Source organism: Macrobrachium nipponense, chromosome 33 (genome assembly GCF_015104395.2).
Source record: "Macrobrachium nipponense isolate FS-2020 chromosome 33, ASM1510439v2, whole genome shotgun sequence".
NCBI lineage: Eukaryota > Metazoa > Arthropoda > Malacostraca > Decapoda > Palaemonidae > Macrobrachium > Macrobrachium nipponense.
In genome coordinates, this window is record NC_087219.1 from 27801584 (window position 1) to 27827665 (window position 26082).

A 26082-nucleotide genomic window follows, 5' to 3' on the forward strand; every position below is an offset into this window, starting at 1 on the left:
CCAGGGGTTATTCATAGAGAACGGAGGCAGAGAGTCATGAGGTGGGAGCTGAGGTAATCCGGTGCCGAAAGCTGGGGGAGTAGCTAGAGGGGCCTGATTAAGTCCGGCGATGATGTTGTCCTGAGACGTAATCCTGTCGGACAACCGGGAGAACATCTGCTCCATGCTGTTCCTCAGAGAGCCGACCAAGTCTCCCATGTGTTGCAACAGTCCAGCATTGGGATCCAAAACCGGAGCTGCTGCGGAGGTGGATGGGTAACTTGGAACAGGTACCAAGGGGAGAGGAGAAACTGCCGGCTCAGCCAGAGTACGTGGCCTCTCCTTGGAAGACCTGCTCTTTGAGGATTTGGAGCTTGAAACAGAAGCTCTAGACCTCTCTGCTCCGGGGTTTGCAGCCGGAGACTTACGAGACGTTGACGCCGACGAAGTCTTTTTGGACGACGACGACGTCTTGCTTAGGGTTTTTACAACCGTCTGTCCCTTGACCTTAGGTCTTACTGATGCGTCAGGAGAAGTATAAAGAAGCTCAGCTCCTGTAAAGCCTTGGAAGGAAGCTGGAGAGTTAGCAGGAGTAGAAGACCCAGTGGCGCCCAAGGGAAGCCCTTGGGCGTCCAACGTACCTACCTCGACCAACAGGTCGTCAACACCTACCATTGGCTCTATATTCAAATCAAGTGTCGCGACGTCCGACGAGATATCTTGGCCTGGTTCCTTTAACGAAGCGGCGAGCTGTTGTTGAATTGCCGCCATAGTCGGGGCTGCCTCTGCCGGGTCGACGTAACCCGTCGACTTGCCGCCGGGGAAGATTAGGACAGCCAACCTCTTCTCTAGAATGTAGGGCTGTCCCTTGGCGGCATTCTTCCCGAATCCGCCGACCCAAGCCCTCAGGGTTGCCAGAGCGGTATCTCTAACGGCGGGAGCCTGGAAGAGAGGGCGTTCATTAGTTTTAAGTTTAAACTTAAGATTAAAACTTAAGTAATAATAGGCTTAGTCTAAAGACATAGGGGATGTAACATCCAATATAAAAAGAGCTTAAGCTTAAAATAAAAGATTAAAATTAAACTTAAGATCTAAAACATTTATTGGAATTACCGAACGGAGTTGGGAATACTTACCCCGTCTAAGAACTGACTCACGAGATCGTAACATATGGTGCAGGTTTCGTGGAACCAGACCTGCAGATTCCCGTGCGGAGTCGCGCATGGAGCGTGGGACCTGCAGACTTCATGTCCACAGGGGTCCTGGAGCATGGCGTTGCATCCTGGATGCTCACAGTTGGTGGTCTGTAAGTGAAAAGATACATGAGTACCCTAAAAGACATCACTTACAGGCTAATAGGCTAATAGAACTCCGCTGCATGCCGGAGCGCGAAAAAATTTTGGGCATAACCCCTCCCTTACCGCCTGAATAGGCTATTAAAACCCCGGAAAGGTCCGGTGTGACAACGTGGGTAAGGGAGAGATTCGGCTTAGGCTAGCTTAAACTTATGATAGCTTAAAATAAACACAAAAACACTTAAGCCTAATAGCACTAAGTACCGGAATAATTCCGGTGCGCGGCGGTGTTCGTGTCGCGATATCAGCGAGACGGGATGGTTAGGAAAGACCAACTGTACGCCTGAAGTCCGCCCGCAAGGGTGAACTAGTAACCTTCCACGTGATTGACGGAGCTCCGGTAAGATAAAAAGCACCAACAATCCGGGAAGGAGCGAGAGGGCGAAACAGACTCGAGCAAACAACGGGGCAACGGAGTAACAACGGAGGGGGACGGCCAATCCCCCTACCTAGTCACCCCAGCGCACCATGAAGCAAGAGAACGGTCAAGTCCAGTCCTGGGTCTGTCCAGCCTCCCTTACTCCCTCCGCCTAGGGAGAGAGGGAGACAGGCACGGGTATGTGGAGCGAGCGAGGACAGACCTCCCTCCCCCCGGCTCTATGGTAGAGCGGGAGGAGGGTAGGGTGACTGGACGGGCGCCTGGCTGCTTCGCGATCACATGGTGACCACGGAGCGGTAACATAAGAAAACACATCAAAAAACATAGCCTAGGATCAAGCAACCAACTAATCAGTGAGATGCTATAGAGAAGCCACCGAACTGATGAGAGGAAGCAATACACTGGGGACCATGAAATACAGGACCTAGGCTACGTAATGTGCGAGACGCCGTAGGCTAACCTAAAATAAATAATTACTAAAATTAAATTAAAATAAAGTAAGAAAGTAAATCAGTAGGAGGAAAAATCCAGGAGTGTACGACTAACCCGAAAGAAAGTCTACCACTCAAAGCTAGCCGGGGCCGATACTAAGAGCTGTGGCTAGGGTCTGGATGGAAGATGCCTACGCAAGGTAAAGAAGACATGCATGCATGACATAAACCAAGTAGGACTGAACCACTACATAATAAAGATAACTATCAATAGAGCGTAAGGTAACAAGGGAAGGTTCTAGGTATGGAAGACCAAGAACGAACCCGCCACGAGGCAGAACAATGCCGCCATGCTTCCGACCAAGAGGCAGTATTTATACCTAAAAAACGGCAAATACTGACTCAAAGCTGGAAAAAACCCAATAGAAACATTAACGGATTACTTAACTTAGCTGCTGCGATGGGCTGAACGCTCCATATCTAGTAAAATCCTTGTAAGGGGCACAAAAAACACAAGAGCAAAAACGGGTACGTGTGTACACAGTGCGCTAACTTAAAAGGATGGCCACCAGAGGCGCAGCAGTCGGCAGCATGGGATGGAGTAGTAGTAGTTGCTGCCCACTCTGTGGGTCGGCTCCCCTCTTGTGGGGGTTTTGTAGTAGGAGATTTCTATTGGTAAGAGGTTCGTGGTAGTGGTCTCACTCGCCTTAGTGTTCATACCGACGCCCTCTTGGAGGGTGAGCGAGTCAGTTATACTGACCTTTTCTTTATTTTATTTATTCTCTGGTATGTGTTAGTGCATTTACCTTAGAAATAATGGATTAAAGGGATATTTCGCTGGGCGACACGAACCAATCGCCCAGAAATAGATTTTTCCTTACGTCAAAATCCCTTTATCGGGAATTCCCGTCTCGCCTGAGTGCTTGAAAATCATAGCAAATCCAAACACTGAGAATGCCAGAAATTCCAAGGAATTCAAGTGCTCAGCAAGATTCCTGATTCTTGTGATAACAATTACCGGGAATGGCTGCCTCACCAAAGTGTTTGGAAATTACAGAAAAACAAAACACTCCAAGAATGCCAGAAATTCTGAGGAATTCAAGCGCTCAGGGAGACTACCGAATTTCACCAAACGTTCGTTGGGGAGGGGTCTCTCTTCAACTTCTGCAGAAATCGACGAGGAACAGGCATAAAAACCAGTCCTATATGCGATCATTGAGGACTGGATTCAACAGAATATGCACACAAGGCTCCCAAAACGCAACACCCCACAGGGGACTGCAAACTGAAATCTGCCAACCGGGCAGAAAAACCAAGGAGAACACAGTCTCCAGGTGTTCAAATCCTAAGAATCTAAACACCAGGTGTCGAGATGGTGAGAAGTCTCTCCGTCATTGACAAAATATCCTTCTTTAAAGATGTGGGCGTAACCTGGTGGTAGTGACAGCGATGTTGGTCTAGGAGAGCTTGGTCGCCTTGACAAGACGCTTTCCCGAGAAGAATGCAAAGATTCTCACCATGCTGTTAGCAGCCATGTCCCTGCTAGTAGCAGCGCAGCCTCCAGCCCGACGAGAATATGTATCATCCTCACAACATACCCCAGCCCTCTTCAAGGTCGAAACCTTGCACACCGAGGGCTGTACAGGGAACCTCCTCTTAGCTCCTCCAGATGTCCTATCCCAGGAGACAGAGAGATTAACCTTGGCCCCTGATGAAACACCAGACTTGGTTTTCATAGGTGGGTTCCTTCTCTCACCCCACACCACTGTCACAACAAAGAGAAGACTCCTTGTCACTGACTGTGGATATGCCACCCTTGTTGGGAGGTTGAACACTCAGAGAAGACTCATGGACAAGTCTCTGACATGGACCCATTTCCATAAGCAATGCCCTTGGTACCAGAGACAGGAGAACGAACCTTGATTTGAACTCCTCAGACTCCTGAGACACTAGACCCTGGGGACAGCGTCACGGTCCCACTCCCGCAGGGGCAAGTGAGCCTACGAGAAAGCCAACTGCTTCCTCCCAAGGGGAAGGATGCACACTTACAAGTCTCATGGCGTGACTTCTTAGGGGGCGGAGACGTTACCTTCGCTTTCTTAGGTCGGGAATCCTTCAGAGGGAGGTGAGGAGGCATGAGATGACAATGACACCTTGCGAGACCTCTTCTTCCTTGACTTTTTTTTTGCCAACTTCCCTAGGTGTTCTTCTAAAGAATGAAGTATAGTCATCCTGGAAGTAGAGTTCACAAACACAGGACTGTGTAGACACTGTCCAGTGATAAAAATCCAGGATAACAGGAGCAAATCAATATGATTTTTTTCAGCTGGGGAACCGCACACACACTCAAGAGCCAATGTCACAGCTTGCTACGGGGTCACGAGCACAATTCCGATGGTTAGGATAGCCAACGCAAAGAGATATCCAACCATCCACTACTGTAATCTACTATTGCTCACTGTTAACCTGCAGAAAAAGAAAAAATTATTGAAAAGAAGGATTCCCCTTTTGCGTCAAAAGGGCACTGCCCTCCAAAACCAGAGGAGATTCCTCAGATATCAACACCACACACCCCACCTTCTTCGCCCGATAAACTAGCGAAAATGGCAAAGAAGATGGGGGAATACTGGAAGAGAAAAAGCAAAGTGTAAGCGCAAATGTCAAATAAATATACAGGCATACCCTGGTTAGCATTAGTGTCGGGTAGCAGCATTGGTTCCATATATCCACAACTGGGTTTTCCCCTCCGTAGGGTTTATAGCACCACTGTCTGGTTATCAGTGGCTTAGACTAAGTGCCATAAAATACAAACATAAAAATATGCATCTTTTTCTTGGCTCTTTTCAAATGTTATCCTTTACTTCACTGTATCCAATAATATTACTATTGTATCATAAAATATATAAGCAAAACGATAATGTTTTGGTTTGGAAAAATCAGATGAGGGCCAAGATAAGATTATTTCGCTGTATTTAACTCAATTCTTCGCTGTATTTAACTCAATTCAAAGCAATTTCCTTCCTTCTATTTAGCATAAATAAATCTCTAGAAACTCTATTCATGTGAGACAAGGTTATTTTTTAATAGATGTCGCTGTTGTCTGGTTATCGGTACTTTGCCTAAGCGCTGAGACAATCATTAAATACAAGCATAATGAATATGCAACTTTTCCTTGGCTCTTTTAAAAAGTTATGCTTTAATAATACTGTATGTAGTCTCACATTACTACATACACTAATATAAAATACAAAGAAAGCGATCTGTTTTGGTTTGAAAAAATCAGCTGAGGGCAGAGGCAGGGTTATTTCACCCGATCTAACTCAATTCAGAGCAATTTTCTTGGTTCTATTTAGCATAAAGAGATCTCTAAAAACTATTTATATGTGACAGGGTCATTTTTTGTTAAATAAAGTGTTTTTAAGTTGAAATATGACTTAAACACGTACGTCTTATCATAAACTTGATTGTTATATTTTTTTTAATAGATGGTGTCAGGAGCATGCTTTTTTGTGTAAAAAAACTTACTCTGTTCGTTATTTTCATCCTATTTCATAATACGAGATTTACATATTTGTCTTTTATTAGCGTGAAAACAACAGTAAAATGTGGTTTTTCACGGCCAGTATTTCTTATTAAAATACTTTTTTCTCCATTATTTGCAAATGAGTTGCATCCATGTTGCTAATGCAAGATAATTTATATAGTCATTAGCAGTGTGAACATTTTGTTTTTTCAGCTTCATTACTTCCTTGCCAATATTTTCTCCATACCAAATAAAGGTATAATGTAAAAATATATAGGTCCTGTTCTACTTAATTAACGTATTTGTGACATAACTACGGTAATTTTTTTTTTGTACGATGGCTAAATGCAAGCAAAACATTGTTATTAACATTTTCAGTTTGGATGTTGCAAAACAACTGTTTTCGTTCAGTTGTTTGTGGCTGTAGCATTTAAGCAACAATTATAATGTTACTAATGATACTTTTCTGGGCTCAGCTCGTGTCGCTGCGCGAAATATCCTTTAATCTATTATTTCTAGGGTAAATGTACTAACACATACCAGAGAATAAATAAAATAAAGAAAAAGGTCAGTATAACTGACTCGCTCACCCTCCAGGAGGGTGTCGGTATGAACACTAGGCGAGTGAGACCACTACCACGAGCCAAATGCCAATAGAAATCTCCCACTACAAAATCCCTCCAAGAGGGGAGCCGACCCACAGAGTGAGCAGCTCGTACTACTACTACTCCATCCCATGCTGCCGACTGCTGCGCCTCTGGTGGCCATCCTTTCAAGTTAGCGCACACGAGCAGTTGTGATATTTTTCTCTCTGTGTTTTTTGCTGCCCTTTCATTGGATTTTCTATTATGGAGCGTGCAGCTATCGCAGCAGCTAAGTTAAGTACTCAGTATTTATGGTTAGTTGGTTTTTTTCCGGCCCTGAGACAGTATTTTTTTGCCGTTTTTAGGTATAAATACGACCTCGGGGTCGGAAGCATGGCAGCATGGTTCTGCCTCGTGATGGGTTCGTTCTTGGTCTCCCATACCTAGAACATCCCCTTATTTATCTTCGCTCTTTATGTTTATCCGCTTTACTTAGGGTACGGTCTACTCAGGTTTGTCATGCATGCATGTATTTTACCTTACGTAGGCTTCTTCTATCCAGACCCTAGTCCAGGTTCTTAGTATCGGCCTCTGACTAGCTTTGAGTGGTAGACTTGCCTTCGGGTTAGTCGTACACTCCTGGATTTTTTCTCCTGCTATATTGTTTTCTTTCTTTCATTTATTTATTTATATAACTGTATATTTTATTATTGTTAGGTTAGTTAGGCGTCTGGCTTAGCCTAGGTCCTGGCTCTTTGAGCCTATACTACCGCTCATCAGTTCGGTTGCTTCCCTATAGCATCTCTCTGATCAGTTGGTTCGGCCCAGTGGGCTTATTTGCTCCGCTTTTCAGTTCAGTATGCTTCCCGATAGCATCTCCCTGATCAGTGGTTGTCCTAGGCTTAGTTGTCGTATTTGGTCTTACCGCCTCGTGGTCACTTCGTGATCACGGGCCAGCCAGACGCCTGTCCAGTCATTCTTCCCCCCCCTCCCGCTCTTCCATAGAGTCGGGCGGGGCGGGGGGGGTCGGTCTGCCCATGCTCGCTCCTCATACCCGAGCCTGCCTCCCTCTCTCCCCTCAGGCGGAGGGGCTAGGGAGTCGGGACAGACCAGACTGGTCTCGACCTCTCGGCTCTCGGTCCCTTGGCAGGCCGGTGGTTGGTACGGAGTGGGGGGTACTGGCCTTGCCCACCCTCCGCGCTACCTTGTCGCTCCGGGCTAGCTTGAGCCTGTATGTCTTCTCGCTCTTTCCCGTTCTTACTGGGGCTCCTTCCTGATCGGAGTCCTGGTATCCAGCGGAAAGTTGTTAGTCCACCCAGTAGGGTGGACCGGAGCATACAGTGGGTCTCTACTAACCTTACCGTTTTGCTGAGTTACTACACTCCGCTACGCACTGGACTTAGTCCGGTTTGCTTGTGTGTTAGGTTTAAGTTATCTTTAAGTTTATCTTAAGAACCTTAAACCATCCCCCTCCCTTACATATCTTACCGGATCTCTCCGGGATTATAGCCTATTCAGGCGATGCAGGGAGGGGTTATGCACAAACAAATTTTTCCGAGCTCCGGCATGCATCGGAGCTCTTCTGTCCTTTAGACTGTAAGTGATGTTTTTTAAGATACTCATGTGTCTCCCCACTTACAGGACCACCAACTGTGAGCATCCGGGATGTTCCGCCACACTTCAGGACCCTTGTGGACACGAAGTTTGCGGTCCCATGCTCCATGCGCGACTCCGCTCGGGGACATCCAGGTCTGGTACCATGAGACGTGTACCATATGTTACGATCTGGTGAGCCAGCTTTTGGAAGGGGTAAGTTTTACATCTCCAGTAGCTGCTCCGCTTCTTTTTTAGCGCTTAAGTTTTCATAATATTAACTTAAGGCAATTAATTTAAGTTATACTTTAAGTTTTAGTTTTAAGTGATTCTTAAATCTAAACTACGCCCTCTCTTCCAGGCTCCGGCGGTAAGAGATACCGCACTGGCTACCCTGCGGGCCTGGGTCGGCGGTTTTTGGTTTTGGGAAAAACGCCGCCAAGGGACAGCCCTACATCCTAGAGAAGCGGTTGGCATTACTAATCTTCCCCGGAGGCAAGGCGACAGGATACGTCGACCCGATAGAAGCGGATCCGACTATCGCCTTCATCCAACAACAGCTGGCCACCTCATTAACTGATCAGGACCAGGATATCTCTACGGATGTCGCGACCCTAGATATTAATGTTGAACCTATGGTAGGTATAGACGACCTGTTGGTCGAGGTAGGTACGGTGGACACCCAAGGGTCACCCTTGGGCGTAACTGTTTCTTCTACTCCTGCAACCTCTCCATCCTTCCAAGGCTTTACGGGTGACGAAATATATTCTCCTCCTGGTGCTTCGGTTAGACCTAAGGTCAAGTCTAAGGTGATGACTTTGACTAAGACGTCGTCGTCGTCTAAGAAGACGACTTCGGCTTCATCCTCCTCCCGTAAGTCTCCGGCTGGGAATCCGGAGCATCCAGGTCTAAAGCTTCTAGCTCCGGCTCTAAGTCCTCGAGGAGTAAATCCTCCAGAGAGAGATCTCGCACTCCGGCAGAATCACCAGTTCCGCTACCTTTGGTTCCGATTCAGAGCCTCCCCTCCACCTCCGCAGCAGCTCCGGCTTTGGACTCCAATGCTGGCCTGTTGCAACAGGTGGGGGACCTGGTTGGGTCCTTAAAGAGTAGCATGGAGCAAATGATCTCTCGTCTGTCGGACAGGATTACTTCCCAGGACTCCATTATAGCCGGGCTGAGAGAAGCTCCTCTAGCCTCTCCTCCACTGTCCAACACGAGTGGATCCCAACTTCCTCCGTATGACTCACTACCTCAGTTCTCTATGAAACAATCCGTGGAGAGTAGCGTCATACGCCCCCTTCCAGGACGGTCTCATCTCTATACCGGAATTTGGGACTCGAAGAATAGAGGACTTCGAGTTCTTCCCGGAAGACCTCCAGCCTCCGTTCATAGGCTACGCAAGGCTTACGCCGTCGGCTATGGTGCGGGACGATAAGGTACCTAAGGAGACAGTCCTCTACTCACGAGACCAGGCTCAGAGAGAATGGCTCAGGTGTTTAGAGGACATGGATTGTTCTAACACCAAGATACAACCATTTAAGAGTCCCTTTACCATTTTTACAATGGATGAGAGTACCCCGCTCCCAGTTCCTAACCAAGATCGCGAGGTCGACCATCCCAGCGGCCCAGAAGGGGGAACCTATACCGCAGTTGAAGGAAGCGGATCCCACTTCTCCGTTGCTCCCCTCAGTTGGAGAATTGTGGGAAGACTTGCCGAATACATTCTCAGCTGGCAAACTCAAACCGGACTGTGCTATGGAGCAGTTTGGTGAAAAGCTACCCAGGCTCCCAGATAGCCTTATTCAGGCTGAGTTTGATGCAAAATCGCGTCTAGCCAGATCCATCAATTCTATGGCTATGTCTGAGGTAGCTACCATGGCTTATGGATCAGAACCGATTTTTAAGCTCATGACCAAAGCCCTGACTCAAACGGTACAGTCAGATATGTTTGAGTTTGCCACTGCTCGGACGAATTGTAGGAAGCATGTCCTACAAGAGGCAACCATTCGGCATGAAACCGAATAGGTTACTCTCGTCTAGCATCTGGGGAGCAGATCTCTTCCCAGAAGCTATGGTTAAGGAGGTCCAGTCAGAGGCTACCAGGTTAAACCAGAGCCTTAAGGATCGTTGGGGCCTTTCGGCTAAGAGGAGGCAAGACCTGACTCCTAAAGGTAAGGGACAAAAGAAACCCAGGCGTTTCCAACCTTACCAGAAGAAGCAACTACGCTTTCCTCAACAAGTTCCAACAGTACCGTTAGTGCAGACAGCCCAACCTCCACTTCTAAAGGTCAATCACAGCCAATTTATGTGATATCCCCTCAGCCTCAGCCCTCCACCTCTTACGCCATCTCTCCAGCTTACAATCAAGCCTTCGAGAGTCAAGCTTCTCAGAAGTATGACCGCTCGGGTAAGGGAGGTAGAGGTAAGCGTTCCTTTCGTGGGAGGATTGGGAGGCCCCTTTAACAGGGGAAAGCACTTCAGAGGAGGCCGAGGCGGTTACCAGAACCAATGAAGAACTTCAGGTAGGGGGAGGCTGTTTCACTTTCGCCACCGGTGGAACTTCAGCCAATGGGCTCAGAGCATAGTGTCAAAAGGTCTGGGTTGGAGGCTGGTTGACGAACCCACCTCCATCCAGACCTTTTCCGTCAACTTCCTTCAAGGAATTGACAGAGTACGCAGACGATCTCCTTCAAAAAGGAGCTATAGCGAGAGTCAAGAGATTAAAATTTCAAGGTCGCTTGTTCAGCGTGCCCAAAGAAAGGCTCACAAAAAAGAAGGGTAATCTTAGACTTGTCCCGCTTAAACTTAGCCATCCGCTGCGACAAGTTCAAGATGCTCACGATCTCACAGGTGCGGACCCTACTTCCCCGTGGGGCCGTCACCACCTCTATCGATCTTACAGACGCTTACTATCATATCCCTATTGCAAGACACTTCCGTCCGTATCTGGGTTTTCAAGATAGGAGACCAGACATTCTCCTTCAAGGTAGTTCCATTCGGACTCAACGTGGCACCCAGAGTGTTCACGAAGCTAGCGGAAGTGGTAGTGCAACAAACTCAGATCGCAAGGGATCATGGTAGTAGCGTATCTCGACGATTGGTTGATCTGGGCCCCATCAGTCGAGGAATGCAACAGAGCTACTCTGAAAGTGATTCAGTTCCTGGAATATCTAGGCTTCAAAATAAACAGGACCAAATCAAGACTCACTCCAGAGTCAAACTTTCAGTGGCTGGGCATTCAATGGAATCTATCATCCCACACTCTGTCGATTCCATCAACCAAAAGGAAAGAAATAGCAAAGTCAGTCAAGCAATTTCTAAGTCACAAACTAGCGTCAAGGAGAGCCCAGGAAAGGATCCTGGGTTCTCTCCAGTTTGCATCAGTGACAAACGTCTTAATGAAAGCCAAACTGAAAGACCTAACCAGAATCTGGCGCTCGCGAGCAAACGTCAGGTCCAGGGACAAAACTATCCTCAGTGCCTCTGATTCTAAAGAATCGACTTCGGCCATGGGCGAGAGTCAAGAATTTATCAATGTCAGTACCCCTTCAGTTCCCTCCACCAGGGGTCACCATCCACACAGACGCGTCCTTAAGCGGCTGGGGAGGGTATTCCCAGGTCAAAAAGGTTCAAGGGACTTGGTCACCTCAGTTCCGTCAGTTCCATATAAACGTACTGGAGGCAATGGCAGTGTTCTTGACTCTAAAAAGGTTACGCCCACCCAAGTACTCCCACATAAAGCTAGTCCTGGACAGCGCAGTGGTAGTACATTGTATAAACAGAGGAGGCTCCAAGTCACGTCATCTAAATCACGTCATGATAGCCATCTTCTCCCTGGCAGACAAGTTCAGTTGGCATCTTTCCTCCACTCACATAGCTGGAGTAAGAAACGTCATAGCAGACGCCCTATCCCGATCAGTACCCCTAGAGTCGGAATGGTCACTGGACAACAGTTCGTTCCAATGGATCCTTCAAAGAGTCCCAGGGCTACAGGTGGACCTCTTCGCATCACAAGCGAACCACAAACTACCGTGTTATGTAGCCCCAACCTGGACCCTCTGGCCTATGCCACGGACGCCCTGGCTCTAGACTGGAACAACTGGGAGAAGATTTACGTCTTCCCTCCAGTGAATCTCCTCATGAAAGTATTGAACAAACTCAGGACTTTCAAGGGTCAAGTGGCTCTAGTAGCCCCAGATTGGCCGAAGAGCAACTGGTATCCTCTAATTTGGAGCTGGGCCTTCGTCCTCTTCAGATCCCCAGTCCCAAGCTCTCCCAGTCAGTACAAATGAAGACTGTGTTCGCTTCCTCAGGGATTCTCAAAACCCTAACTTTATGGATTTCATGAAGTTTGCGGCAAAAAAGAGATGCGAATATTGACCCTCAGAATATTCTATTCTTGGAATCCGATAAAAGGGATTCGACTTTGAGGCAGTATGATGCTGCTGTCAAATAGTTAGCAACCTTCCTGAGAGATTCGGATATTAGAATCATGACAGTTAATTCAACTATATCCTTTTTCAGATCCTTATTTGAAAAAGGTTTAGCAGCTAGTACGATTACGACAAACAAGTCAGCTTTGAAAAAGATATTTCAATTTGGATTTAACATAGACTTGACGGATTCCTACTTCTCGTCTATTCCTAAGGCATGTGCTAGCTTAGGCCTTCTGTAAGGCCTACGTCAGTTTCATGGTTCTTAAACGATGTTCTAAAACTGGCTTCCGAAACCGATAATGACACATGCTCGTTTATAATGCTCTTAAGAAAAACCCTATTCTTATTAAGCTTAGCTTCAGGAGCAAGAATTTCAGAACTGTCGGCTCTATCCAGAGACCCGGATCATATTCAGTTCCTTCCCACAGGAGAAGTCCTACTTTCTCCGGAACGTAGCTTTTTAGCAAAGAATGAAGATCCTTTGATGAGGTGGGAACCTTGGAAGGTACTACCCCTTCCACAAGATGTATCTCTTTGCCCAGTTACAACCTTACGAGCCTTTCTGTCTAGGACCTCCTCATCTTCGTCGGGTCCCCTCTTTAGGAGGGAAAAAGGTGGAACTTTATCCATTAAAAGGCATCAGGCAACAAATCCTGTACTTTATTAAGCAAGCCATCCTGACTCTTTCCCGAAAGCACATGATGTCAGGGCAGTAGCCACCTCAATTAATTATTTCCAACATATGAACTTCGATGAGTTGAAAAAGTATACTGGATGGAAATCGCCGACAGTGTTCAAACGTCACTACCTTAAGTCCTTGGAAGCTCTGAAATTCCCAGCAGTAGCAGCGGGTAACATAGTTTCCCCTGACTCTAGCTAGTTTGTAGTAGAAGATTCAGTCCTCCTTTCTACCTGCCTCACCCAAAAGTTCGTCTATTCCTACCTGGTTCATTTGCATTCACCTTGTGTCTTAGCTGCTTTTGTGATAGTGTAGTGGGTGCCCCTTATTGTCTGGTTAGGGACACTCACAAATGATTATACACATTGATCTCATGGATGTTTCCCCTTATTTTTATGCTAGGGGATACATATATTATAATGATTACGGGTTTTGTATATTAAGTCATATACATTCCCTTATATATTATTATTGTTGATTGTTTTTTATTAATTGCTATTATACTTTTGATACATGCTGTTACACAGATAACATTGATACATGTAAATAATTTTACCTGTACATATGTAATTACCTTATGTTTACAAACATGATTAGATTTAAGGGTAATTTAAGCATATTTCTATTTTTATACCCCTGTGTATATGTATCTTTTAGCAATTATAGTCTATTCATATATATTTATCTTTTATTTGAGACCTATTCTGATTTATTTTATTTTTATTCTCATTTTATTACTTTTGTTTACAATCTTGTGCTATTTCTCTGGTACGATTTCGCGCAGCGACACGAGCTGAGCCCAGAAAAGGGATTTTGACGTAAGGAAAAATCTATTTCTGGGCGATTGGCTCGTGTCGCCAGCGAAATCCCACCCTACCATCCCTTCGCCCAAGATTGTCTGCTAACTTCAGGATGGCCACCAGAGGCGCAGCAGTCGGCAGCATGGGATGGAGTAGTAGTAGTACGAGCTGCTCACTCTGTGGGTCGGCTCCCCTCTTGGAGGGATTTTTGTAGTGGGAGATTTCTATTGGCATTTGGCTCGTGGTAGTGGTCTCACTCGCCTAGTGTTCATACCGACACCCTCCTGGAGGGTGAGCGAGTCAGTTTATACTGACCTTTTTCTTTATTTTATTTATTCTCTGGTATGTGTTAGTACATTTACCCTAGAAATAATAGATTAAAGGATATTTCGCTGGCGACACGAGCCAATCGCCCAGAAATAGATTTTTTCCTTACGTCAAAATCCCTTTTATCAGCCTATTTTGCTTTTTTAACTTATTTAACTATTAGATATGATGAATAAAGGGGTAAGGCAGCTAGCAAAGCTTATCACAAAAAGTGGGTTTGTATTAATAACAATGGTTAACAAAAATTTTTTTGCACTGAGGCAAGAATGTGAATAGGTGTTTTTTTACTACTTTTGATGTGGTGAATTCAAATGTCTGAACAGCTTTGCTCTATCACCCCTAGTTTTTTGCTTTCACATATCTCATTTTAATTATACCGCACATAAATTCAAAATATGATGTGTTTATTACATCTGTTACAAAGGTATATTACAGAAAAAACAACATAGATACAGAACATTGATGGAACTAAATTTATCTGGATAATACAATACACACAAATCATAGTACAGATAACAGTTAGAAGTGTGTTTTTTTGGATGATCTTGAGTACTTTGCCGCTGGGTTGTCACACATAAGCATCCAGCAGAAGTCCCCCATCATGCTGGGTTTCCACTTGCCTTGGTAGTTGCTCTCCATCTTAGTAATAACTAGGTGGAACCTTTCTCCATGCCCATCACTCACTGCCCCGAGGTTCGGAGGGAAGAAGTTGAGGTGGGAGTGGAGAAAGTGAATTTTGGGTGACATTCGACATCCCATATCCTCATAAGACTGTAACAACTTCTCTATACACTCTTGGTAATCTGGTACCCGTGTGTACCAAGGAAGCCATTGCAGACTGACTTAAATACTTCCCATGCTCTCAGTTCCTTTAAGGTAAGAAGCTCCTCAGAGTCCATATCCTTCAGCTACTCTCGGATCTAAGGTCCGACAAAGATGCCCTCCTTGAGCTGAGCAGAACTCAGAGCTGGGAACAGGGTGCACAAGTGTTGGAAGGCAGCGCCATTTTTGTACATGGCCTTTACAAAATTCTACATTGAACCAAGCTTGATATGAAGAGGAGGAAGAAGCACATTGTTCATGTCCACCAGAGGATTTTCTTTGACACTGTGTTCACCAGGCACGAAAGTGCTCCTAGACCCCCAGTCCTTTTGCTTGTAGTGCTTGGATACAGTCCGACTGTCCCAGAGACAACAGAGAAAGCAACAGTACTTTCTTATGTGAATTGTCGCAAAATCATAATATAAACATGTATCCAACATATAAAACAGTTGTGTAACATGAGTGTCGAGCAGCACTAACCGTCTGCTCTCACCGCCAGTAGGCTACTGGTGTACCCAGCTGCACTGCATGTCAGGGTTGCCAGATGCTTTTAGTAAAAATAGGGCATGTAAATTTTCTAAAAAGACCACAATTCCTAAAATTTCTTATTAAAAAAACACACAATGTCCTACACAGGACACATCTGGTAGCCATGAATGCATGTTGTACTACACATGTACATGTATACACGTATATCTAAAAACTAGAGGTGATGAGTGAAATCTAGTTTCAAATCTGAAATCAGCCCCCTAAAATTAGGTAAGAACACTATTTTTATCTTGCCTCAATTTCTCTGTAAACCAGTCTTATTAATGCCAATTAATTATTATAAAACACAGTATAGTATTCAAAACACATAAGAAACAATAAAAGAAAGATCCTATTGGGAAATCGTGATTAACAACTGGTCAGCAAGAACTTGCAAACATACATCTTCTCTCAAAGACAGCCGGAAGTAAATTGGCATGTTTATGTCCAGGCAGGTGGGTCTCCATGCCTACCAGAAAGTAGTTACTGCCTAACCACCTTGTTCAAGAATTTAACAGTCATATTCCAGATGCTACGTCCACAAGTAGATCCTATTTTAAAAGACTGAGGGTTTGCATATCGTGTAGGAACAACTCAGTGTTATCTCACTCCATAGGTAATTTGTTCTTCACGAAAGTACCCTTGTAATTAAAGTCTACATAAGAAAATTAAGAAAATCATAAGTTACAAAATGTTAATTAAGATAACAAATTTCAAAAACTTTTACACTTCTGTAAAACCACAACTGTGTGGGTGTGTGTGCAACAATGACTATAAAAATATTGGTTACATTAAGTATACCGTATACTGAGTCATAACAAATCTATCAGATTAAGTCATATCTTTAAAATGTCATATCCAGACACCATACATAAATGACTTCACTTCACATGAAAATGAGTGAAGACAAATGAATATACTCTACCTAGGCCCTCTGATCCATCTGTATCCAGAATAATCCACAATACATTGATGAGTGCTGGTTTCTTTTCAGAATCAATTTGCTTCATTAGTTGCACAAACCGATTCCTTGTTACAATCTGTCTGTTAATATAGTTATAAAAAATAAATCAGATAAATATCTATCATTTCAAGTTTCTGAAAATGCTCAAGAATACAAATCACAAGCCCAAGAAGTACTATTATTAAGATCTAAATGATCATGAAATCTCGTAATACCTATATAAAATTCTAACTAAACATCATCAGAGGTCTAAAGGAGCAATGATGGACAATTCTATTTACTACACGAAATACTGCAAACTTACCTGGAAGAAGAATTCACTGCAAGTATGTCGAAAGCCTTACTAAGCTGCTGCCTCTTGCTGTATACAGTTTTCTTAACTTCATTCTGTGTTACAATTCAAAGTAATTATGCGCCTAAACAAGGTTAACAGAACATGTGCATGTGAAATATATGGAAATATAAGGAAATCATATTACACGTGCCTGTTAAATATAATGAAATTATAGAAATTTGAGTTCACATTTCAACAGAATCAATTGAGTTTCATGTCTTGAAAATACTATACTGTACATACATGTTTTCTGAAACAGTATGATAAGCAATCAACAAAAGATGTCGATAAATAAAGACTTACTTTGAGGTGTTTCCTATAGTTATTATAAATAACAGCAAGAATAATGTTCATGTAGATGAAAAAGCAGATAACCAAGAACAAGACAAAAAAGATGACATAATATGGTGAGGCATCATATGCAGGCATCCTGTAAAAACAAAAAGGTATCTATGGTTTCATGATAACAATGGGAAGAGTATCACTCAACAAAAAGGCAAGTTTGCAAAAACTAGTTAATCTGTGAATAAATAGAAAACTCCTACTTTCAGTAAATTTTTTACCCTATTCCACTAGACATATCTCTTGGATATATCTACTGATCAAAAACAAAGTTCCAAATATAACAGAGTAAAAAACTTACATAATATCTGGATTGTTGGCTGTTGTAACCAGCACATAAAGATCAAAGATGCTGTCCCAATAAGTATCAAAGTATGGTCGGCCATCCACCCATTTCATGCCTCTGTTAGCAAAAGACAAAACAGATATCAGAATGTTTTGCAGTTGAAAATGTGCATGGGTTTCTGGCCCATCTTAGCATGATAAAATTAAGTGTACCTACAGTAATATAAACAGTATATTTCTTTTTCAGTTTACCAAAAGACTACAGTCTAGACTTGCACTCATTCCAAAAAGGGTGACTTCACATTTCCCACAACATTCAGAACAGAGGAAAAGTTATCCAATATCATTTGAACATGTCACACAAACACCACAGAGCAATCAACATTAAGTACCATACTGTATTCTCTCTTACAGCATGTAGACATAAAAATCTTTTCAGAACAATCCATATAATTTTCATAAACCTTTAAAAGTAAAGCTATGAAGAAAAGACCAATATAAATTTATGAAGGAATTTTTTTCCTAGTATACAATGAAGGGAAAATTTTTTGTACCAATGCACAATTATGAATGAAGCATTTTTTGTAATACAAGTTTTTTTTGCACTTTGGCATAGCTTTTTTTTACTATGACAACAGAAACTAGCCTATAAAAAAAGGTGCCTAACAAAAAAATGATATCCTTATGTACTAACATGTTAAGTTTTACCATCTCTTACCTCCCTCCAAAGAGCTTATATCCCATGAGGGAAAATATTGATAAGCAGAAGAAAAAGAGACCCAGCACATTAATCAAGTCAGGAAACGTTCGCCTCAGGTTACGGAAGGAGCGACGTATCTGCTTCATCTCGGGGAAATTTATCGCGAACAACGGACGGAAAGCTCTGGACCATCTGTGAGTCAGTGAGCAAGCCTTTGCAAACAATTACATACTATGAAAAGTAATGAAAACATAATTGAACAAGCCTTTGCAAACAATTACTATGAAAAGTAATGAAAATATAATTGAACAAGCATTTGCAAACAATTACTATGAAAAAGTAATGAAAATACAGTACATAACTGAACAAGCCATTTCAAACAATTATACTATGAAAAAGTAATGAAAACATAATTTTCATATTATTTCACAAAATAGACATCAAAATGACATTTTTTATAATAAAATATGCTTTTTATATACTTACAAAGTAATTACATGCATATTAATTTCTATCACGAAAGCTAAAAATTTGAAAATCGAGGTAGCACTCTTTTGTTTGGTTGTAGCTAACTAGCCCCACCCACTTTTGGGGAAGAATAGGTACAACACAGCTTAACCCTTCGTGGACTGTGGGGTTCAAAATTACCTAGAAGACTAATGGGGTCCACACGGACCCCATTCTTTTGAGTCAGATAAATACATTATGTATGAACTTAGAATTGCTAAATTTTATATGTGTATTCTTCAGGCCTTTTATGATGAAACCCAATACTATCCTTTGTGTATATATTGAAAAAAAAAGTCCCATTTGTGTGTAAGAAAAAAAAAAAGTGAAAAAAATGCCTTTATTTAACAAAATTACAATTCTCCTCAATTAAACAAGTAAATATTAGCAATTAATGACAAAAAGGGCATACAAGTTATTGTTTTTGGTTCGTTTTGACACAATGCAACTTATACATCAAGCAAATGTGATATGCAATCTTTACAAATAAAGTTACAATGTGCATCACACACTGGGTCCCCACATGACATGCACGATTTTTTTGTTTTTTTGTCCAGCTTCCTCGGACACTTGGAACAACGCCTTTTCTTGATTTCTTGGAGCTGGGTTGTAGAGGGTAGTGGTGTGTCTTCCTCACTCATGAAGGCTTCCATTCATTGAATTATATGCCTTGGGAAATGAGCTCGTAAATCTCTGAGACGCCGCTGGATCTGTGGCTTACAAAGCTGTTCAGCTAAGTCAGAGACAAAATTCCTGCGCTTTTGGTTTCCAGTATAGACATTAGAATTTTTTTCCCCGAAACATACAGCAGCATTATATCCTGCAACATCAATCATCCAGTAAAAAATAACCAAAGACCATATATGTATTGGTGATTTTTTACATGCATAGTTCTTGACTAAGAGGTCTAAGGTATCAACCCCACCTTTTGTTGCATTATAGTCCAAAATCATATCGGGTTTGAAAGGTTCATCTTCTTGTATCTTATTGTCATAATGCATTGTGCTCAGTAAAATGACTGCCTTATTGATCTTCAGTAAATAGCTGCATATCATGAGATGGTGATCTTTGCTGAAGCCAAACTTTGTTGATTGCCCTTTGCGATACCGCGATACTTGAAATGATAGGGATATTTGCAGTTTATTTTTCCTAAGTGTTCCCAATAAATTACTTCAGAAATAATATTATAGAAAAATTATTTGATATGTAGATTAGGCAGAGTGCTCTAAGCTTAGAAAACACACAGTTTTTAGAATTGCAGTAAAACAAAATAGAGAAGAATTAGGGACACGGAAGACCGATGGGGTCCCTACGGACCCCAGAGGTATATTTTTAGCTGTAATTCCCTTAAAATTGATTATCCTAAGCTATTAACACTTGAGAATATTCATAAACCACTAATGATAAAATTAATCGCATATGGGTATTTTTTAGTAGATAGCGAAAGAGATATGTCATACCAAAGACTCACTGGGGGTCTCAGGGACCCCACCAGTCCACGAAGGGTTAAGAGCTCAATTTGTTTGTGCCCCATGTCCATGAGAGGGGAGGAGGGAGGCCTCCAATCATGTAATTATTTCGGAAGTAAATACAGGCAGTCCTGGTTATCAGCAAAGTTCCATTCCAATGGCTTAATGATAAGCGAAAATCGCCAATAACCGAAAATCAGCGATTTTTAGTGCTTATTGGTGCCGATAACCAGATTTGGCGCTGATCGCTGATAACCAATTAATGGCACCTCTGTTAGGTATGTATTGGCCCCAATACTCTATTATCAGTGCCAATAACAGGAAATTGGTGCATTTTGTTGCCAAAAATAATGGATTTAAAGGGATTTTTGGTGCTAGACAAGCCCCAAAAAACTGGATCGCAGATAACTGAGGCCGCCAAGATCCAGGGACTGCCTGTATAAAACTTTACTTCATTATACAATATAAAAAGTAACTTTTATTGGTAAGTACTTTAAAAACTTTATTATAAAAACAATTTTTATATAAGTAACTTTCCATGTAATTACATATAGCTGAATCGCATCAGATGCCAGTCCAGCAATAGTAGGTTCAAGTCTCATTCTCAACCTGGAGGAGGAAGAGGAAAGGCCAGTCACTCGAATCCTTCTCACCTCTAGAACTGTACACCTTAGGCAAGATGCAGCTTGTCCTTTCAAAGGAGCCGGATAAGAAAACACAACTTGTTGACCATCCACCACAGGTCCAAGGAAAGACCCAAAAATAAGAAAGACATGGATGTGATCCTGATGCGACCACATCTATCTTAAGTCTGACATATTCTTTGGAATGCAAGGAAAGGACTAAGCCACTGGTACCATGCACTCTCAGGGGAAGTTTACAGGTGACATCGTCACCAGCTGCAGAGAACCTCCTCCCGAAAGGTTATCCAACATTCATGTCATGGATGCCAAGTCTTCCGAAGGTACAGCAACACGCTAATAGAACAAAGTAATGATTGATCTGGATCATCAATAACAAAGCCCAAGGCATAGGGGATCATGAAGGCCTCAAACCTGTCAACAGATGCCGAATGACTCAGATCCGAAACGGAGTCGAGACATGATACCCACCTCTTGAAGGGTGGTATTGAAGAAGATCCATGCAAATCATCTATCCTCTTTGCCAATGCCAGAGAGAGACGAGATGCAGTCTTGAAATACAAAACTCTGTCAGATGATTCTCGCAAGGGTGTGAGCACCCTGAACAAGAGTCAAATGCCGTCTAGAGACCTGAGGTCCCTGTGATGGCAAGACAGAGAAAGTTCCTCAACAGTACCTGAATCTCAACTAAGGAGAAACAATACTACTTCTGTGAAAGACTAGGGCAAATGTGGACTTACATCTTCACAACTGAATCAAAGTAGTTACTCTATCGATTCTGACACCAACCAGTGAAGATGGCTCCAATCCCTGGAATGTTACAGAGGACTGAAAGAGTTATCCAGTTATTTCTGTTGCTGCTCGGCAAGATAGCCTATGCCTGCAAGGAAAGCTGGATAGTCTTTCAGCTATAAAGACACGGAGATTGTACTGCCTGAGGAACTGCTCTTTTGTCACTGACACTAAAGGTTGGGTCAGGGAGGAACTCCTCTTGCTGTGGTAGTGTGATTTAATATATGATTCTTCTGATTTCTTCTCTTTTGTTTGTTTGTCTGTTATTTGGCTGATTAGAATGGGCAATTTTGAGGCTATAGTATTTTGTCTTTTTTTCAAGTTCTTTATGCTGTGCTTGTGGGTGAGGAATTGCTTAAGTAATCCTTGTTTTTCTTTTTTTTCAGTTGTGTTTGAGGCTCCCTTTTCACCTGTACCCAATGGTGGAAACCTTTTGAATGTAAAGATTGTGGACAAAGACTTTATCAGAGTAGTAAAAGCTTGACAGTGCAGAAGCTTGCTGAGCTCTAGTATATGAGTATCTAATGTTAGTGACAACCGTCATCCCGTAGTGGAAGCGTTTCTTTGGAAACTTGAGTTTCTTGGACTAGTGGGTAGAAAGTGGAGTGCACCTAGCAAGATCTATTGATATATGTTACAGGCGTGTTGATATGATATATACTGCAGTCCTTCGCCTTAATATTGGAAATACACAGAAGTGAATAAGACAACTGGTGTGAACTCGCATGTTCCGCCAAACAACCCGAGAAGTCCTTCACAAAGTGAATTACTTAACTGGGAACCTTTTGAGAGCGCATAGGAGCTCAGTTAAAATAGATGGAACACTTCTGTGGTGGAATATTATGGAGATTAACATTAAAGAATAAGGTTTAGATTCTTAGGTGGTTGGGAGAATATTAGTTAATATTAAGTAATCTTGAATTAGGCTAAGTTGGATACAGGGATTGGAGGATAGGTTTGAAGAGCTAGGGATTAGTTTGAGTAAGTTTCACACTGTAATACTGTAATATTAATTAATAAATTAGGTTACGGAGGGTAGGAGTTTCATTTGGGAACCTTCAAATATGTTTCCACTAAGCTGCTTCAATTGAGTAAAAGAAGGCCCCTACACCATTACCTTGGAAGTAGAGTTGGCAGATCAGATGACAGGCAGTCCTCCATCATTTATTTTCAATTTAGGTGAAAAATGTTAGTTGAACACCTTACAAATGAGAAAAATGTAGAGAGAAGACAAAATCTATGGAGTTTGCTTGAAAAAGTCATTGTGAGTCACTGCAGTGGCCCATGGGTCAGGTGCAATGGAGAAGAAGACCTACAGACTTCTGTTGTCCCATGCAGTAAACAGAAGGATGATAAGGAGTCTATTGAGACATATCTCTGTCTTATGATTCTCACAAGGGTGTGCGCAGAGCACATGACAGGAACTGTAAACAAGAGTCAAATGTCACCCAGATACCTAGGTCTGTGATGTCCAGAGAGAGAGGTTCCTCATCAGTAGTTAACCCTCGCCTGAAGAGAAACAATACTAAGATGAATAATGTCTCTGTGAGAAAGCAGTATCCTGCCCCTCACTCGGTTTCGGAGGCCAAGTTGCTTGCTAGTACTACATTTCATCTTGAAATGTGTTTGGTTGATAAAGCTATCGAGTCCACAACAGTTAACCTCAAGCACCTGCATGTTAACTGCAACATGAGAGAATTGAAACCCTTTTGTTTAGTGATAAATGCCACTACTGTGTCCTCAAAATCAAATCCCAAAACTCTCAGGAAGCCAAGAAAAGGCTGCCTTGAGTTTCAGGATATTGACAAGGAGGTATTTATCGTCTCTGTCACACACCTTTAGACAATGTTCAATGCATCTGATAACAGATGCACGTCACAAGGAGATTATACAAATACATACTATGTACATGTATATTCAAAGGCTCTTGATCAAGTACTAGTCTGATTCCTTCCTCATCATTCGAGAGAAGAAAAGGATTAAGGACTGGAAGCAGACCTCCTTTATTCTCTAATGAAGAGAGCATAGGTGAAGCTGCCCAGAAAGAAGGCTTCAACGATGAATGCTGGACGCTGAAAACAACTAGCTCTAAGTTGAATTGGCTGTTCCCGAAATGAGAACACAGAGAGGTGGAAGTTCTATGGAAGACAGCCGAGATCCGGGATAAAGCAGGTACTTCTCCTGAAGGATACCTACTAGTACTAGGTCTCGGCTATGTCGTATCAAGCCAGAGACTCGACAGACACCTCTTCTTTCAAGTACCAGCAGTAGGAGAACATCTGTAGAGCATTCTTTCTATGTCCTCCCTTCTGTCTTCTAACCCATTAGAAAGAAGGTTGAAAGAGAAACATGTATGTGCACTCTCTCAGACAAGAAAGAAGAGGGCTGGCTATTTCAGAATTATCATTCGCAGCCTGAAACTTTTACGCACCACCCAGAGGACATGGCAGATGCCTTGGCAAGTCCCTAATTGCCACAGTATCCACCACTCCCTAAGAGAGAGGCAGAACTGAATAAAGGTTCATTCCTGAAGGTCAAAACGACTTCGGGAATTTTCGGGACTTACAAAACAGGAAATCCGAATTGGGACAATGGCCATTTTCTTAGCGCCAGAATTGCCCACAGGTTGCCGAGTGGTGCTGGGTAGGGAAAATATCTCATAAAGGACTGCCTGGAGAAAAACCATAGCAGTGTCCTCCAGGCTTGCTGTCTCTTGTTGCGAGAGGGAATACCCTTCGTGGCAATGAAAAACAGCATGAGACCAGAGATTGTTAATGAAGAATCACTCCTGGTGCGACAACAGAGGATAGGAGAGCTTGATTGCGCGTCTCGAAACTCGGAATTAACCCCTTGTCCAGAGGAAAGGTATTCAACTAATCGAGAAACCCTTACAAGCAAGGAATGCGGTGCCCCTAAGAAAACCTTTGTCTCTCCTTGAGAGACAAAGCAATGAAGATTATTCACAGGGGAAGCCAGACACTCAAATTTCAGAAAAAGGTACCACCCGACCTGAGTAAACTTAACTCCCATTTCTGGATACCCCTATGTCTATAGTATATGGAAACCCATGTTAACATTGTCAACTGCATAGCTTTTGGCTAATGTAGCCCCTTAATTCCAAATAATCACAAGAATTTTTAAGGTCTCATTGAAAACACTCTTTTGACTGTGTACAGATTATTTTTTAATTCAGATTTCTGAAATTTTATCAGATTGTACACATATCATAGGCAAACCACTGGTGCAAATATTATTTTCCTAAGTTTATTACAAAGTCGGATTTTGATACCAGCAAAAAGCAAAAATGAATATTTTTTTGGTATCTACGTAATTAAGTTTAACGGTATGACCATGCAATTGAACAAGTAAGAGTTTTAATGATTTTGGATACTGCCCACATGTCTAGGGAACATAATGATATACAATAACCTGATGTAGAATGCATGCTTCTGTGTATAATCAAGCTAATTTACAATTTACACTAAATCGGTACGAGTCGAGCAACCCTATCCGACGTCGATTAATTCTTTCTGTTCACACATAGCTAATACTTCGTCAGAAGGGAAGCAATTAAGGATACTGAAATTTTTCAAGCAGTCCATTGATTGTTGTGGAAAGTTCGTTTCCATCATGTTTTAGTCTAGTGATATTTAGGCCTACAGACTCATATAAAGTGCTATAAATTACTGGCAGCCATGGAATGTTTATATAAAGTATTACCACCTGTTATCATGCCAACAAGAGTATTTGTTCCTGCTGTGTTATGTTTGCTTCTTTTTATCCATTAATTTTGTTTTCAAGAAATGTATTTCCCTTTTTACAGAGCAAGGAATAAAAGGTAAAAAAAACAATGGCAAGGAATAATTCACCACTTTTTAGATATAAGACTGCATGCAATATTTTGTTCTACATCTGAAAGCAATACATCACACGCATTGCGAAGGTAAGGTTGACAAATATTATCGTGTTAATGACTTACAAAAATCATTTACATATATTAATAGTCAATTTCCTGCAGTTTCGTCAATTGAGTTATGAACTGACTTGAATTCAGTAACGTTCCCATTTGGTCATGTATATGATCTTCTGAGATATGTATATTCTTCATTTGCAGATAAATAAAAAAAAGTAGAAAACAAGCTCTTCTAGTCCAACATGGCCCCAAACTGCTGAAGATGAGAAGGCTGTCCCATCCAAAGAAAAGAATTCGCAATAGCTGTATGAATTCATTGTACTACTGATAGGTCAGACCCTTGTATCTCCAAAGAACATCAGCTCATGGCAGACTCTTCTCAATGCAGCCAAAATCAGGCAACATGTTGGTATTTTAGAGTTGGCTGAAGGTGTGAAAGATGATGAAATACCTCAGTTCTTATCATAGAAAGTGCCATAGTTACTTCACAATGAAAAGAAGTTTAAATTCTATACAATCTCAACAAAGTGATAATGAAATAGAATTATCCTCAAATGATTCTCGGCGATCCATTCGTGGCAAACCAAGTAGTTTAAGTGTTATAGCAGTGAAGAATGCATCATTTGTGGAAGGAGAACAAAGTACAAGAGTGGATCAGGAACTAGAGAAAACCTGGTCCGATGCCAGGAGTTTCGCGCA

At 42.4% G+C, this 26082-nt stretch overlaps 1 protein-coding gene across 5 annotated transcripts in view; it reads right to left on the minus strand.

Annotated features, from left to right (window-relative positions):
* The window catches only part of LOC135203053 (two pore calcium channel protein 1-like), a 734396-nt gene that overhangs the window by 95568 nt on the left and 612746 nt on the right, over positions 1-26082 (minus strand). For all 5 annotated transcript variants that reach the window (XM_064232644.1, XM_064232646.1, XM_064232647.1 and 2 more), the window contains 5 exons: positions 18080-18253; positions 17378-17479; positions 17038-17164; positions 16705-16787; positions 16362-16480 (listed from right to left, as the gene is read on the minus strand). In XM_064232644.1, coding sequence (XP_064088714.1) covers positions 16362-16480; positions 16705-16787; positions 17038-17164; positions 17378-17479; positions 18080-18253 — 605 coding nt within the window. The remainder of the gene's footprint in view (positions 1-16361; positions 16481-16704; positions 16788-17037; positions 17165-17377; positions 17480-18079; positions 18254-26082) is intronic.